A 17212-nucleotide genomic window follows, 5' to 3' on the forward strand; every position below is an offset into this window, starting at 1 on the left:
TGTGTCTCTCTCTCTCTCTCTCTCTCTCTCTCTCCCATTTTTGCAGCAGATCTGTAGCGCTCACTCACCAGATATCTGCAGCCTCATTATCTCCCACAGAGACGACTATACTAAAGTAAATTACCATCAGTCCAATATGGTTTCCAGTTTTAACTTTATGTTCAGAAACATTTATAGCCCACAAGCTGTTTCTTCAAGCAAAAATTGCAAAATGAAGTATAACGTCTGGTCAAATTTGTAAAATCCTTTTTTTGTTTTTTTGTTTTTTTGCAGTTATGGACAGACGTCTAGGAGTGTTAGGGGGATCATATGCATCAACTTTAGGACAGAGATGTTTTGTCAACCTGCGACTGCAAACATTTAACCAATTAAATTTTTCTTCAACTCAGTCCATGCATGTTATTTTGTTAATGTTAGAAAAGGAAGAATGCCATGCATTGTCTCCAAAAAGCGATAATCTGCTTCTCAAAGCTATTGAGCTGCAAACAAAGAGAGGCGCTCTGTAATTCCTGCACCATGAGCCGAGAGGGTTTTCAGAGAGGGGGGAGGAAAAGATGGAGAGACACGCTGGAGGAGGATGCTCTCTCTCTCTCTCTCTCTCTCACTCTCTCTCTCTCTCTTGCTCTCTCTCTCTTTCAAGCCCACTCAGATACAGTAGTGGGGCTGAGGACGTGTTGGCAGTGGAAGCAGAAGGTGAAGAAGTTGCACTGGAGGAGGGGGCTGAGCTGCACCGAGGTCGGACTGGATTTTTACTCTGCAGAAATTGTCCAGAGGCAACACAGAGCTTGAAATGGAGGGAATCTGCAGGATCCAAGTCTTGCACACGTTTCTTCTTCTCTGGATCTTCATCGGCTGGAACGTGGCGGCGGTGGCGGGATCTCAGCAAGGAATCCCTCTGTCAGTGTGAGTGACAATTAGCTGGATGCTCAGTTTTGTTTTGTTTTTTTTCTACTTACCTAATTTTTTCGTTACATTTCATTGACTGAACCCATTCAGCGCCAAATGTGTTTCACACGCAGAACATTCAGAATTTGCTTTTTGAATCTCTGAAGAACAGAGATTCTTCAGAGATTAGATTTGAATCAGATCCTGTACTACTTCAGAAAATTAGCAAATTAAAGAAAATGTGATGTAACAGCTAAGCTTTAAAATGTGACTGAAAGAACAAATTGATTTTTTGTTGCAATTCTTGTAAAGTTACTCAACTGAGCTTTAGGTTTGCTAAAATTTAAGAAGTAATGTGGAAATGTCTCACCTTTAATCCATCTTTATGGATTTGTCTAATAAAGAACAAGCAACAAAAAATTTTATATTCTATTTAAAAAGAAGTTCGCATTACCCAAGCTTATTATCACTTATTATCCGAAACGTACAGAAGAAGCAAGATTAATATATATTTTTTAAACTCTAATTTTCTGACCATTGTATTACGTTTCACTGATCACGTTGTTCCGGAGTTGCTCTTAATCACCAGCAGATATAATTAAACTGAAGGTTTATTAAAAAACAAATACATGCAAACACATCCAGCACTGTGCACCTTTTACAACACTGAACAAAGCAAACCAATAAAACTTCAAAGATTTCACGTTACATTTGAGTTTTAATTCCTGACAAATGGAGAAAATGAAATCTAGACGAGACTTTTTTTTTCTTTTTCTTCTTCTTTTTATGAAAATCAGGTAAAACGTTTGCATGATTTAAAGCTTTCATAAAAACTTTTTGTGTTAATTAAAAGAAAATCATAATTCTTAAAGGCAATAAATAAACAATGTTTTATAGTTGGGGTTTTTTTGTTTGTTTTACATATTTGTATGTAAAACAACACATTACAGATTATTGTTCCACAGAAAAGTGATTTAAATTTAGTAAAAGTTTCTATAAGTGCACAGCAGGTGAATAAGATCAACTTATCAGGAGAAGCTAGATGCCTAAAAGTTAAAGATACAAGTTCAACAGCTGACGATGACAGGATGAAGTCATTGATTAAGTTACCCAGAACATCTGTATGTTTGACCTACTTAGCAATCTTTTCTCTCTTCTTTGTCAAGGTAACGCCATGATTCTTTGTCAATTCATCAGTTTTTCTTTCTTTCCTTTGGCAGCGTAAAGCTTTGGGCCTCTGCATTTGGCGGAGAAATCAAATCAATTTCTGCAAAGTACTCTGGCTCCCAGCTATTGCAAAAGGTATGTTTGTTACTTCTCAGTGCTTTCTTTCAGTCCAAGTGACTTCTTTATTTATCTGATAGTTTTGTGCGGTAACTTTCACTTCTGCTGTAATGTATTTGACCTCTGATGGCTGCAGGAGCATTTGAGTGTCTCAGCTGAGCGCTGAGGCCTCGCTTTGGAGGAGACTCAGGTGTGTTTGGAGTGCGAGTGTGTGTCATTGTGTGCGTGAGTTCATGTGTGTTTGTGCTCGACGCGGCCCATTAACCGCAGCTCTGTTTCCCCCACTTATCTCCTCTCTCCTGTGAACTCTCCTGAGCGGAGAGCTTCCAGCCTCGGATGTAAACACGGGGAGCTGAAAAAGTGTGTGTGTGTGTGTGCGTGTGCGTGTGCGTGTGTGTGTGTGTGTGTGAGGGATGAAAATGACGAGCAAGCGAATGGAGTGAGTGGGGAGCACGAGATGCAGATTATCTTTGTGGCCACTAGATGGCAGAGGTGGGTTCGGGTTGAAAAAGGCAATCATAGTGAAGTCAGGTTGATAAATGGAGGCCTGTCCCTTTCACTTCACTGGGATTAGACTGGAGGAGGTGCAGTAAACAGCTGGAGGAGCTTCTCCTTATGACTGCTGAATAACTGCAATGTTGGAGGGTGTGTGGTTACTTTTACTCCGAAAAAATCAGCCGAAAAACCCAAGACCATGACAGGCACTGCAGGCATTTCCTCTTAAGCTCATTACCCACCAGAACCTCTGAACAAAGTTTCTGTAGAAATCTGTCGTGGTAAGAAAAGTCCAGTTTTAATTGGTTTTGCTCAATCCAAAAACTGGCAAATGTCTATTAAATGTATTTGCAGACATTCAATGAGAAAAACGTTAATGGCATGAATGTGTGGCAACGTTCTCATGATAACAAATGTGAATATTTTGGGAGGAACAGAAGATGAACTTTTAAGTTTTTTGCTTTATTTTGGGGGGTTTTTTTGGGATAGCTTGTGCCACCCACTGTAACGGTTGTGCCCTGAGCAAAAAGCCTCTTTTCAAATCCCGCTGCTCTCCATAAGCAAAAAATGTGGAGACATATGTAAGATTTCAAACTTTCTTGGCCTCAATGCATTGGGGAACTACACAAGTACCTTCCTGAATATGCTAATATTACGTGTTGCATGTATATGAAATACATTTAGTTCTTTAGCTTCTTCTTGTTTGCCACATGAACCTTGTGATATTTTAACTTACACTTTTATCTGCTAAATTACAAAAGCAGCAGCTCATTCTGACACTATTTCCTCTTAAGGAGTGAAAAGGTTTATGTGGTGATATAAAAAAAAAAAAAAAGGTGAAAAATAGGAAAGCCGGCAGTGGCAGCAATAACATGCACAACGTCGTTATGTATGACTTCACAAAAACATGTTTCACATTTGTGTCTCCAACTTTTTCAGCTGACTAATCATTTGAAAAATCTTCATATTCTGCATGTTAGAATGTGTTAATTTGCAAATATATTAATACATTCATGCTTGTATATGTATATATTAATACAAGCATATAATGTAACATTTATGTGTTACACTACATGCTTTAGTGTAACACAAAACTTTGGGTTGGAAGGATTTTCTTCCAGAAGGTGAAGCTTCTGTGTTTTGACTCCAAAATCCAAATAAGATCTTTATATTTATTAATTGATTTTTGGCGTCTGACAACAAGACCATGAAAAAAATAGACTTTTCTAAAGCACTGTTCAGTTTTTACAGTAGTTTTTACTAGTTTGAGTTTGAAGATATGCAGATTAAACAGAAAGTGATTAAACTGGATGACACAATCACTCTTCAGAAAGAAACAAACACATAAAAATATTGCTTGTTGTTTCATGAACGCCTTGCTACTTATGTTCCCATAGTTGTTCTGTAGCACCAAGTCTGCAAGGTGAAAGTGTGACGTAATGCAGTGCTTTAGATTTATCGCTTGCTTTTGTGAGCAGCTGTATCACAGTTGATTATGTCTGAATAGCAATGCCGGGGGGAAGCTCTTTGTTGCACAAGAATACAATGTATATTTTAATAAAAGAAAATACATCAAGAATTAGCTTACATCCTATTAAAAAATTGATGACAAGCCACATTTTTATCCAGAACGATTCAGAGACTGCTTTGTTCATTAAATCTCAGCTTTGAACCATTTTATTGTTCTTAGGAGCTGTGGTCCATTACGGCGCCACGTTCGGGGGCCAACTCCACCTCTGAGGCCAGTCCCCCCATCAGGGCCACCAGCAGGCTGAACCCTAAGATCACAGCTGCCTGTCTTTGGGAAGAAAGTGGAGGGCAGCGAGGAAGTCCTCGAAAATACGGAGAAAGTGTCCAAACGGCATTTAGGAAGCGTCTCCAAGCCCAAAACCCAGGACTCTCCTGCCCAGAGGTAACTGCTCCTTTACAGGGGCCTGAATGGTTGTGAGCTGAAGCGTCACGCTGCATGTAAGGGAACATGCATTTCATCTGTGTACAAACACTTCGCTGCCATCTAGCCCGCACATTTGCTTCTTCTCATGTGCCTGTAAGCACCTCGCACATGTTCCTCCCCATGCCGGCGTGACCGGAGCGATCAGCGCCGAGCATTGAGCTGTGAGCCAGCTGACAGGTCGTTAGACAGCTGATCATTACCTGCTTTTTACTCTGATTTCCCTGATTTCATTGTGGTTCCTGTGAACCCAAAGACGCTCCGAGCCTCCTCTGGCTCCCGGAGTTCCTCCATCGGTCATTAGTCTAATCAACAATTATGATCAGGGGATTTGATGGATGGATCTTCACCTCCACATGACGACTGGAGGGCTTGAGAGGTGGTGAGGCTGGGAGTTTCTGTGCAGGGGCTTGAGGTGCTGGGGCGAGGAGGACAGGCGTGAAATGAACTGTTCTGCTCCACTGCAAATTCACACTCTTCCTTTCAGTAGGTAATTTGTCGCCTCATGTACTGGTGTGTGTGTGTGGGTGTGTGCATGCGTGTGTGTGTGTGTGTGTGTGTGTTTGTGTTTTGTCCACACACTGTGTTTCTTTTGTATGTGGGAGCCTATTGTGCTCTTTTTAGGATAATGTTATAGGAAGCAGCTGATAGCCTGAAAATGTGGAGGTTTTTTTGTACTATCATTTGCCGTGTGTTACCGTTTTAAAAAAGTGTAAGTGTGTGCCGCTCAGATGTTGGGTTATATAACGCTGGATTCCTCTGAGCTGTTGCAGGCTTTTGTTCTATCACAGCAGGTCCTGTACATCCAGCAGAATCAGCATTATTTGAGGTGTAGTTCATTACGCGGAGTTGCCCGAGCTTGACGTGTTATTATCTTTCTCTTGTGCTTTGACTCCATTTCAATTACCCTCTTACCATGCATAGCCTTCACTCCCATACACACACCCTCCTCCTCGTGACCACCCAACATGGCCACCTCCAGCCTATCGCGAAGAGAAAGACATCCTGCATGTGCAGCCAATCACCAGATAAAGACAGCCAGGCGTTTGGAGCTGCAGGTTTTATCAGCTCTGTGCATCATGTCAGCAAACACATGAACGTTTATAATCCTTGTTTAACAGCCCTCGTCTCCGTGGCGTGAGAAAAGCGGAGCAACATCTTACCCTTTTCCTCATTTCATCACATGATGTGAATAACAGCGTCAGCCTTGATGGCTCCTCACCTGTGTTTGAAGATCCCTCCCTGCACTCGTCCCGGCTGTCACGTTTGTTTATGATTATTTTCTCAGAAATATAAAGAGCCTGAAAAGTCGGTCAGAGTGGAGGAGATTGATGGCGTGAAGCTGGTTAAAGATCTGGCTGTGAAGATGGAGGAGATGTTCCAGAGAAAAGCAGAGGCCACCAGGGTATGTAAAAAAAAAAATAAAATACAATGTTGAGGAAAAAACAAATCAGCATTGGGTGTGTTCACTGCAGAGCAGAAAATAGGAGTCTGTGGAACAGCAAAGTTGGAGTCAGCGTGTCTCCAGAAAGTGAGAGGGAGACTCTGAGGTGTTTGTGCTTTTCAGACAGGAAGTAACTCAATGAGCACAAAATAATCTTATGTTTTGATGAGGCTATTTATCTTCAGGAAACTCCTACATACACACGTCTCCCTCCTGCTTGCATCCCTGGTGACGATTTGTCCAAAAGCCAGTGGTTGTTAATGAGACTTTTATGCTGCATCTTTCCTACAGGGAGCTTTTCTTCCTTTCTCTCTCACTGCTCACTTTGGATGGTGCAAGACAGACTTTGGGTTGTCAACCAGCCTCCATTGTTTCTCCTTCAAAACTCTTCCACTGTTGATCTGACTGTAGATACACATGACAGTTTTTTCACAGCCATGGGTTTGTGAGGATTAGCATGTAGCATGTTTGATAAATAACATGCGGCCTTGTCTTTTCCATTTTGTCTTTATATGACGAAAAAGGGTTTTGGTCAATTTTCTGTCAGTTTTTGCATCAGTTTTGGTACTTTCAGTTTTTTATACATTTTGGGTCAATCTCCTGATTGTCTTACATCCATTAACCTTTATTTCTAGTAAATATTTATCTGTATTCTTCCCTCCCATGCTGGATTCTCCTGACGTTTCCCATGGTGCTCTGTGTCCGTCTCATGCTCCTTACTTTGAATTTATCTTCTTACTTTTACGAAGGGGGATGTTCAAAAAGAATATCTTATTCCATTTTCTTATAAGTTTGGACATTATATTATGAAATATCTCGTTTTAAATGTTATATTTTGCCTGCTTGTGGATGATTCCTCCATCACCTACTTCTATTTTTACAAACAATATGTGTTTAATTATTGTCAGTAATTGTGCAACCAGTATTTTTAACATACATTTTTATTTCTTAATTTGGGAACATTTTTACCACATCAGACAAACACACTTAAACTTGTTTTTTTCCCCCATTTTTATTATAATTATTTTTGACATTAGGTTGTTATTTAAACGCATCTTCATCAGTGGCGCCAATACCTGTTGTGCTGCAGCACTAATCAAGTATTATTGACATCTTGAGTTCAGTAAATAATGCGTTCAGTTCTGGGAGAATCTTTAGTTTGAACAAATCTTTTTAAAGTGACGTATTATGAATTTCAAAAGTTTTCTCCTGTGCTCCCACAGAGAAAATAAACTGGCAAATTCTCTTTCTTTTTTTCTTTTTTTTTTCTTTTTTTTTGGACGGGTTAATGTTATCACAATAAATATGCAAAAATATAGTCAGTTTCTAAATGAATCCATTACATTCCTTTTTACCGCTGGATGTGCTGTTTGGCACAAATAGCGAAACGAAAAAAAGCTCTAGAGCTGTTAAAGCTTCATGATTTGCATTTATTTCGTCCTTCTGTGATCCGATGAGAGCGATAATAAGGCCAATCAATTTGTTTAAGTCATTAACTGAAGTAATTACCGATCAGAAAATTGTGCTTTTGTAATTTGATTCTCAGTTTTGGCGAACAGATGATACGTTTCAAGGGTTTCGTCATCGCTCGCAGATTTATTTATTTATTCATTTATTTATTTGTAGCCATTAATGTTTACTTTTTTCTTTTTTACAAAGCAAACTCTTAGTGAATGTTTACTTTCATGATATTTTTAGGAGCAGCGTCATCTTGGGTTCTCGGAAGCATTTCCTCTGCAGGGGGAATGATGAGGATTATACGCAGGATCCCAAGAGTGCGATAAATCGTGACAATTAGGGTTTGAATTACGGCCTTAATTTAATAAGAGATTCTGTGAGATAAGATGTTGCATACTACTGTGTGGCTGCAATAAAAGTAGATTAAATGCTAGTTAGATTTGACTCATTTCGCGCCCCCGTCACAGGTTAAAAAAAATCTTTTTTGCTTCAGAAGAACGACGAAGGAGAGTTTTAAACGGGGTACATTTCATGAACACAAAAATATGCGTTCTGTGTCAAACATTAAATTCAATCCATGATGATTTTCTGCCCTCTCTCTGCTGACGAAACAAGATTTCACCGTGAGGTCAAATGAATTTGGCTCAGCAGCCTCAGTTGTGTTTATGTTGCAGTTATTTTTGACACATGTGACAGATGTTAATTACCTGCGTGGCTCCTAAGGCAAGAGTGATTTCAGTGCTGGTTTTCCCCCGGAAAAACCCCAGCTAAGCACATTTTTATTTTTATTTTTTACTTTTTTAATATAATTTATATATATATATATTATATCTATAACCGAGCTGTTATAGCTGTAAGTTATCGCGCTTTTAGTGAGCGCCACGAAAATCGTTCTCCACCCAGCCTCCATCCATCATCCCGCCTCTATGTGGACCTTAAGGTTCGTGTGGATTGCAATTTATGCATAAATGCCAAAATGCGTCTTACTATACTTTACAAAAATGAAAAATATTCTATAGTGGCATTTTCACCGAGAGGAAGCCAATAACTGAACGCCGTAAAGACGCAAAAACGCGTCTCGGAGGGAAAAGCTGTATAAACTCAGGGATTTTGTGCATTACCGCATTAGATTAGATTGAAATAATTCCTCCAAGTTTTATATCTACTAAATGCTTCATGTTTTCAGCAAGAAACACGTGTGCGCGTCTTTAACGGGCCTCTTTCCTTCCCTCAGCGGCTGGTGGAGGCTGCGGAAGAAGCGCATCATCAGCACGAATACAACCCAGACCTGCAGGTGAGTTTCAGTCAAGAACAGAAAAGAATGTATTATATATGAAAAAAGCCAGCCAGCAAAAACTTTAACATGTGAAGTGAAGTATGGATTATTATTATTGGACCTGTGAGGAGCACCTGCAAGGTTAGAGAAGGTTAATAGGCCCTTAAAGTTTTAAATAGCGCAGGCGCCATCCGTCTTCTGCTCTGATGTCCTGTCAGCGGGTTGATACATGGCGTTCCTGGGATGAACAATGTCACACAGATCCAAGGCTACAGGACACGCTGAGCTAACTGGCTTCACAGAGCAACAACACGTCTATGCATTAAACTCTGTTACAGCTGCAACGACCTGCTGTAACCAGAAAACATTGTGCATGAGGTGTGCGCGTCACCAAATGATGTCCTCCCAGATTAACACGTCACGGGGAATGTTTTGAGAAATGCATGCTTTTTTTTTTTTTTTTTTTTTTACGAACTAAAGTGTTTTTTTATTATTATTATTTTATATCTTTTTGAAGAAAACTGTTTGTGTTTGGTTTGAAACCATGTTTTGAACAAACTAGCTATCCAGAGTTATCTTAAAGAAAACAACAAGGGGACATATGAGGATTTCGTAAATCTCAAACTGTATTTTCAGGAACCAATGTGACATAATTTAGTTCAAGTTTAACCAGTATTTTAGATCTGGAACTAATTGATGCGCTCCGGATTCCGTAAAAACACAGAAACAAGACTTTTAATTTACCCTTTATTAGGAAATCAGATCAGATACCAACTTCAGGTCAAGTTGGTATCTGATTATTCTATAAGTTGTACAGTTAATGTTTTATCACAGTTCTGACCCTTTTTGGGTGTTAGGTTTCTATTTTATTAACTGATTAACAGAAGATACGTTCAGGGCGGAATAGACAGTTTCTTCTTTAAAAAATAGAAAAGTTTTTGCAAACCTTTGACACAATTGAGTCCTATGTGTGCCATATCAATTTTAGAAAAACTTTTCTGCGTCAGTGGGTCAATGACTGCATGGAGAGCGAGGCGCTTTGGGGTCTTCAGGACTTGATAAAAGCGCTATGCAAGTACAGGCCGTCTACCATTTACCGTAGGATTTTGCTTGGCTGCATTGAAATGCTAGACAATGAAAATGTGTTTAAGGGAAAATACTCTTTTTTTTCCTGAGTGTGCAGCACTAGCAATGTTGGCTTCAAGGCAGGATGCCACATTGCTCACATTTTATGAAGAACAAAAAAACTGGGCCCACTGGACATGCAGCGTTATTCTTTTTGCCACGTCCATCAACGGACAGAGAACGACTTAGAAGCGGAATTATTTTTGAGATATTATTTTTTCAGTCTAGTGCCGCACCTGTTCGGGAGTTTTTGCTTCTCGTTGCGGGTTTGCAGGGCGCTGCGTCTGAGCCTCCTCCGTCGCTGCAGTGGAAATGCAGCATTTCTGCGCTCTCCCTCTTCTCTCTCGCTTGTCTCTCTCACTGCACCGCGGACAAAGATAAATTAAACTCTTTTTTTTTTCTGCGCGACGCATTGTTTCAGCTCCGTGGCTCTGGATTGGAAAGCGCGCTGGAGCAACAAAACACAGAAATAACGGCATCAGTTTGCATTTAATAGAAGCATTTACATCGTATGAATACATTCAGCGCTCTTGTTCCCCCCCGCTTGTTTCCACTGATGTTTATACCCGCAGAACCAGATGGGAAGATTGGAAATTCAAATAAGAATGCAGTTTGTTTTGTTGTTGTTTTTTTTCAATAGCCTACTTTAAATATGCACAACGCTTTAATGATGCTTTTTGGAAATACAAAACCCAAAGCTTACATTTTTTTCCTCCAATACCCCCAAAGCAGTAATGTCAAAATAAATAAACCAAATTATTTACAAAGAGAAAAGAAAATATATATTTTTAAAAAACAGATTTACAGAACTTTATTTTCATATCAATCAAAGCAAATGCGTCTCGTCACTGTAAGCTGCAACACAGGCTTTTACATGTCATTTCAGCTGAATTGCCATATAAAAATAATGAGGAAAATGCGATATCCACCTGTGGTAGTAATGATCTGATGTCCTGATGTCGCTCCCTCTGGCATCATTTAGCGAACCGCCGCCTCTTCTGACACAACACATTTTTCACGCGTCATTTCGCAGACCACAGCGAGATAAGCTGGCTGCTCTTATCTCTGCTGCTTCCCGTCAGGACCGTCACATCTGACCCGAGTCCAGGCTGCGGTGCAGCAGGATGACTGCTCAGGTCTGATGGTGCAGCTCAGACTCATTATTATTCACCATGGATTAAATTGGAGCAATTCATTTGATTCCTTTTGAAATATAAGGTCATGTTCTCTTTTCAGTTTAAGCTATGTGGTTTTGGCAAAAAGGAAAAAAAAAAAAAAAAAAAAAGAAAGAAAGGAAGAAAGCATAAAATATCTTAAATATTTTCTCTGTTGATAATGTAACTTTATTTCACTTTGTCTTATAAAGCGCACATCCAGAATGTTCAGTTTATCACATTTTGTGTTACAGCCACAAATTTGCAGATATTTATTTGTATTTTTTTAACTAAAACAAACATCTGAAAAGTGCAAAAGTCATTTCCAGACATTTTCTCCGATACTCCTGAAATAAAACTCTTAGAAGTTACCAAGTCAGTAAATAGTGTCCATCTGTGTGTAACTTAATCTTAACATAAATACAGGTGCTCTATGAATGCTTTACAGGTTTGTTACAGAACATTAGTGGACAAACACCATCAGGAGGTCCAATAGACAGATCAGAGATAAAGTTGTGGAGAGGTTTATCGTGTTTTGGTCATAAATCGCCATTCCAAACTTTGAGCACCACATGGAGAAATGTTCAATCTGTCATTCGGTAACTGGACAGAAAATGACACCAGAGTCTGGCAGGAAGCAGGTTTATCAGAAAAGCAGCCAAGATGCTCATGGAAACTGTGGAGGAACTGCAGAGATTTCCATCTCAGGTGAGTGAATCTGTTGACAGGATTCCTGTAAAAAGGTGTGATAAAATAAGCAACCAGAATTTAACTTTATAACCTACGTGCAAAATGCTGTGTGGCAGTTGAAGCTAACACAACTCATGACCCTAAATACCTTTGAGATTTAGTTCAAAAGACAGTCACTGGAGTGGAAATTGTTTGAGTGTTTGTGTTTCACTCAATCAGATTGGATACAGCGCACTCTTCAAGCTTGAATATGTAAAAAATTAAAATATTTCCGCTCAACAAGTATGCACTGCTTTGTGTTGGTTTGTCACATCAGATCCAGATAAGACTATCTGATTCACAGCACAGGAGGGTTTCTGCGCAGATTGTGAAGCTGATAGTGGTAAGAAGATTTGTTCGTGTTACACACAACAAAGCTCAGTGAGCGTCCTCCCTTGTCGCCATAAGCCTGGTTGTACAGTGGGGCCCCTGCAGTCTGTAATGGAGGGCACATCTCTGCAGTATGGCCTCCAGCTAACTGCAGCGCTGTAAGAGTCAGTGGGCCGTCTCGGAGAACTGCAGTGTCCCACGGCCTGCTCTACAGTAATAACCCTGATGGTTAACGCGCCTCTCTACAGAACTGAATTTCTGCTGAGTGTGCACGCCTCCTCTCCCCCCTCCTCCCGCCCCACACCCCTCAGAGGCTCCTCCTCCTCCTCCTCCTCCTTTCTGAACACTGCCGCAGCTCGTCAGAGAGCTGCTCAGGCGTGGTATGAGCTGTCAGAGGCTGCTTGATGGTGATGCCCGCTCAGTCTCCCCCGAGAGTGATGCCGTGGAGTCCATCAGCCATCTCTCTCTCCCTCCCTTTCCTCCGCATATCTCCCATCTCCCTCCTTCCCTCTCGATGCATACAATAGAGGCCATGGAGAGGCCGCTCAGACAGGATGAGTTATTCTTTCACTGCAGCAGCAGGCAGCGAAGGACAGGTCATGCAAACTGTAAGCACAGACTTTTTTTTCACTTTACACAAAGTCCTCCTGCAGCACATTCGGTACATCCTCAGATTCAATTACAGGTGAATAATCTTTGCATACTTTTTGATAAATACAGAAGGTATTTCTTAACGTTTCTCACTGACAAATCCTCCATGTGTGAAAATGCTTAAGAGCAATTTACTCCTAACTCATTTAGAGAACTGCATTGTTTTTGGACATTTTGTTACCGGACATTATTATTTCAGTGATTTAAATTTGCCTGGCTGAGAGCACAAATATTGATTTTATACCTTTGTTGGACTGAACTGCCTCACATAATCCAGCTCAGAAAGCAGAGTCCCTCAGGGCCAACATGAACACAAGTTTACAAACTACCATCTTACACAGTACGCCTTGCAAACGTATTCATACCTTCAACGTTTTGATTAATTTCCACAATTTGTCATATCACAATCACACATTTTCTTTCGATATTAACTGACTAACGTGGAGTAGAGCGTACTTGTAAAGTGGAAAGATTTCAACTTCTGAGAAAATGCAAATCTTAGTAAGTTTTTAAAAAGAAATTCCTGGAGCGTTTCTCACAAGACGGATTGCCTTTATGTTGTGTCTCTTCATACCATTCAGATTTCTGGATGACTGCTGTCTCTTTTTGAGACATTTTGAAGGTTTGTGTCAGGTTTTGGATTATCTTGTTGTTGGATAAAATCGTTCCCAGTGAAATAAAGTGCTCTCTACAGGGTTCGTTTTGACAGTCCATAACTTTGCGATATAGCTCTCCTTCATCAAGGTGCAACCCACAGAGCCGATTTCCTCCTATAAAAACTCCCTGAGACCGTAACGCACCTGCACTATGCTTGACTGGCAGTGTTGAGAACTATTTTCTTTTTTTTTTTTGTCTCTCAAAAATGCTCATCTGACAAAAGTGTCTGTTGAGTAATTATTTTTCTTACAGTTTTCAAAGTCTAAGATCTGTTTATGTCTGGACAATTCTGACATTCTTGACCCTGACACTGTTTTGCAACTTTCTGCGAGGATTTACTGCAGGTGATAACATCTGAAGTTTATTCATGTTTTTTTTTTTTTGGTGGATTTATTTAAATTGGCACAAAGATAAATAGGAAAGGTCTGTCAGCTCATAGGTATGAGAATGAAGATCCATCCGTTGTCTATGCCTGCCTAATCTGGTTCAGGGTCTTGATGTTGCTGGTGCCTTTCTCCAGCACTCAATGGATCGCCACGCCGCGGACGGGTCACCAATCCATCACAAAGACACCAACGCAGAGAAAAGAGCCAAGCAGCTAGCCGTGCACTAATGTCTGAGGGTGATTTGGAAACTGCAGTTTACCAAACATGCATGTTTGGTGAACTGGATTACGCTGGATTAAGTTGCAACTTCAAACTTTTAAAAGCTAACTAAGTATGCAGTTTCATGAACTACTGTAAAATGACGTTTTATAGTTCTACTGCAGGACTACTGTGATTTTATTATGACAAAAATATGATGAAATCACAGTGACCATGTTATATAATTACTGGTAATACTGGCTATTTTAAAGAAATTACTGTGACACTAATCAAATTAAAGTAAGATAGTAACAATTATAGTAAAACTGCATTAAAATTACATTAACCCTGTAATAAATTTACAGTACTCCTCCAATAAAATCACAGTAAAACTGTATCAGAATTACCATAAGGCTACTGTAAAAAATTACAGTAAGGTTACTGTACTTTCTTCATTGTAAAAATTACAGTAACTTACTGGCAACCCTGCTGCCAGTAAGTTACTGTAAATTCTACAGTGACCTTTTTTTATAGTGTATGGGATAAATATATTCAATTCTTGTCATTCTTTTCACTACTTTTTTCTTTTCTGTTATTTTCTTTTGTGCATTACAGAGATAAAAAGTAAAAAGATTTGTATAATGTTTTAAATTCCTGCACAAAGTACACAGATCCGACAGTCTCTAGTCGAGTCTTTATGTCTTAAGTTCCACATGTGTAAAACTCGAGGCCCGGGGGCCAAATCTGGCCCGCCATCGCTTCTTGTGTGTAACCTCAAGACTCCAGATGCCAAATTACAGTACAGACCAAAAGTTTGGACACACTTTCTCATTGAATTCAATGAGAAACTTTTGGTCTGTACTGTATATCAACCAGTCCTCCCAGTTCCCTGTGATTGTGGAAATTCATGCCAAAATCAACAGATTCCCACAATTTTTCTCATTAATGCATAACTGCAAAATATCCTCAACAGTGGTCAAAAACATTGGGTCTAACTGACATCTAAACCCCACCTGTAGGGGGCAGTATTTTGTACTTTTACGACACGGCTGCCTCGGCCTAATTTGATGTCAAGTTATTAGTCTGTGATCGATGTGACGATCAACAAAGTCACAATTCACGTCACACACAGACATAAATTTTTTTGAAAACATTTCTTTTATTTCTAAAAAAAAAATCACACATTCTGGAGGGACTGAACGATGTGAAAAGATGTTTAATTTTAGGAACTACTTAAACTGCAAAGACAGCAATTTGTTCATATTTTAGAAGTTTAACAGGTTTTATCAATCATTCTGGCTCCACCGGCCCTTTAAGAACATTCAAGATCTTGATTTGGCCCAAAACAAAAATGAGTTTGACACCCATTTACTTAATCCCTTTTTCTATTTTAGTTTGAGTACTTCAACGCTGTGCTGATCAACGAGGTGGGCGAAGACGAGAAACCCGTGGAGCTGGGGGGAGAGTTCATCCTGGAGCCCAACGAGCATTTCAACAACCTCTCAGTCAACCTGAGCCTCAGTGTGGTGCAGGTGCCCACCAACATGTACAATAAAGGTGAGGACTCCTGGAGCGTGCCACAAATACAGGACTGAGAGTTATTTACCTACAATACAGGAAGCTGATGAAGAGGGAGGAGAGATGGAGCGGGATAAGTGAGTGATGAAAGTGAGGAATGGTAGCCAGAGCTAAATCAGTGTCACAAGCTGTGGGAAGTGAAGTCGGGCGATCGATAGCAGCCCAGACATAAAAGGCAGAGTCTTCTGTTAAGATGTTGTTCATACAGATAGCTGCTCGGCTGCTTCTTGTTGTCACGTCGCCCGGGTGGCTTTTGTTTTGCTCAAATAGACTCCCAATAACTCTCTGCTCTCTGCACAAAGAGAGGCTCGTCCAGCAGCAGGAGGGGAGGGGATGTTTCAGATGCAGCCATTGTGACGGCTTCAGAGGGAGTCAATAAGGGACAAAGGTCAATCATGCAGGCGCTAATGGCGACCAAGATGGCTCCCGTTATCTCCATTTAATTCACTTGTCCGTTTCTTTGCCTCTGTCGTTTCCAGATCCAGATATCATGAATGGGGTTTACTGGTCGGAGGCCTTGAACAAGGTGTTTGTAGAAAACTTTGAAAGAGATCCAACGCTTATCTGGCAGTACTTTGGAAGTGCCAAAGGTTTCTTCAGACAGTACCCCGGTGAGAGCCGTCACTCCTGTTCTTCCCATTCAAGTTCAGGCTGTGGTTCTGCACCAATTTGTGGAACAATTGTCAATCTTATAAGAACACTTTAAAACTGTGCATCTTTCCTTTTTTAAAAAAGTTTTAGTAAATCTTTTCATCAAGAAAATGATAAATTAATAAATAAAAAGTATTCCTGGGAATACATCTGTCAAATTCTCTGAGATGTAAAGTGAACTTTTTCTGAACTAAAAGGCCACTTATCAATTTTGCTTCTAAGGCATAAAGGGGATTTTATGTTGCAATAACAAGCCTTTTACAGAAGTTTGAACCTAAAAGAGAAAATCTTAATTGTTTGGGTTTTATTTTGACTTTAAAACTTTGGAGTTACTGATTAAGTCCAGAATGAGCTCTGTGCATAATCCCTATAAATATTAGCTTTTTGTATTTGTGTGTGGGATTGAGAAAGAGAATGAAAAGAAAGCTTTGTCTCATGGGAGCTGTCACTGCAGTAAAAAGGAAAAAAAACTGATCAGAACAAATGATTTAGGCTTTCTAAAGGGGTAATTTGGCTAATGTTGTAATTTTACAGACCATCAGAGAGGATGCATTTAAACAGAATGCCATTAATCTGAATTTGCCAGTGTTGGTCTACAGCCACTGAGGGAACAGCCCTCTGTTTCCTAATCCACAAAAGGTGCTGATGTGATTCCAGAGAAAAAGATTTAGGCAATGTTAGACATGTGCATTATATAAATAAAAGTTAATCAAGGAAAAAAGTAATTTTTTCCCCAAGTATTAAAATTATCTGGCTGTCATCTCGTTTTTGATTCATATAAAAAAAAAAACAAGTTTATTGTGCCACAATTTCTCAACATCAGTGATCTGTTTCACGCAGGTGAAGACAGTGTAAGTTCAATCAACGTTTATGTACATTTAGGTAAATCTGATGCAAAATTTTAATAAGCAACATAAAACACCAAAAGTATACATGGAGTGATCAGAGTTATGCAGCTGG

General features: G+C 39.8%; 1 protein-coding gene across 3 annotated transcripts in view; it reads left to right on the plus strand.

Moving 5' to 3' along the window:
* The first annotated feature begins 640 nt into the window (after positions 1 to 640).
* LOC122834295 (voltage-dependent calcium channel subunit alpha-2/delta-3-like) overlaps positions 641 to 17212 on the plus strand; it is a 36886-nt gene continuing 20314 nt past the window's right edge. For all 3 annotated transcript variants that reach the window (XR_006371173.1, XM_044122597.1, XM_044122598.1), the window contains exons 1-7: positions 641 to 903; positions 2106 to 2187; positions 4355 to 4576; positions 5904 to 6020; positions 8752 to 8811; positions 15418 to 15580; positions 16081 to 16212. Coding sequence is in view for 2 of the 3 variants with exons in the window: in XM_044122597.1 (XP_043978532.1) it covers positions 791 to 903; positions 2106 to 2187; positions 4355 to 4576; positions 5904 to 6020; positions 8752 to 8811; positions 15418 to 15580; positions 16081 to 16212 (889 nt within the window). In the remaining variant the exon portion in view is untranslated. The remainder of the gene's footprint in view (positions 904 to 2105; positions 2188 to 4354; positions 4577 to 5903; positions 6021 to 8751; positions 8812 to 15417; positions 15581 to 16080; positions 16213 to 17212) is intronic.

Source organism: Gambusia affinis, linkage group LG07 (genome assembly GCF_019740435.1).
Source record: "Gambusia affinis linkage group LG07, SWU_Gaff_1.0, whole genome shotgun sequence".
NCBI lineage: Eukaryota > Metazoa > Chordata > Actinopteri > Cyprinodontiformes > Poeciliidae > Gambusia > Gambusia affinis.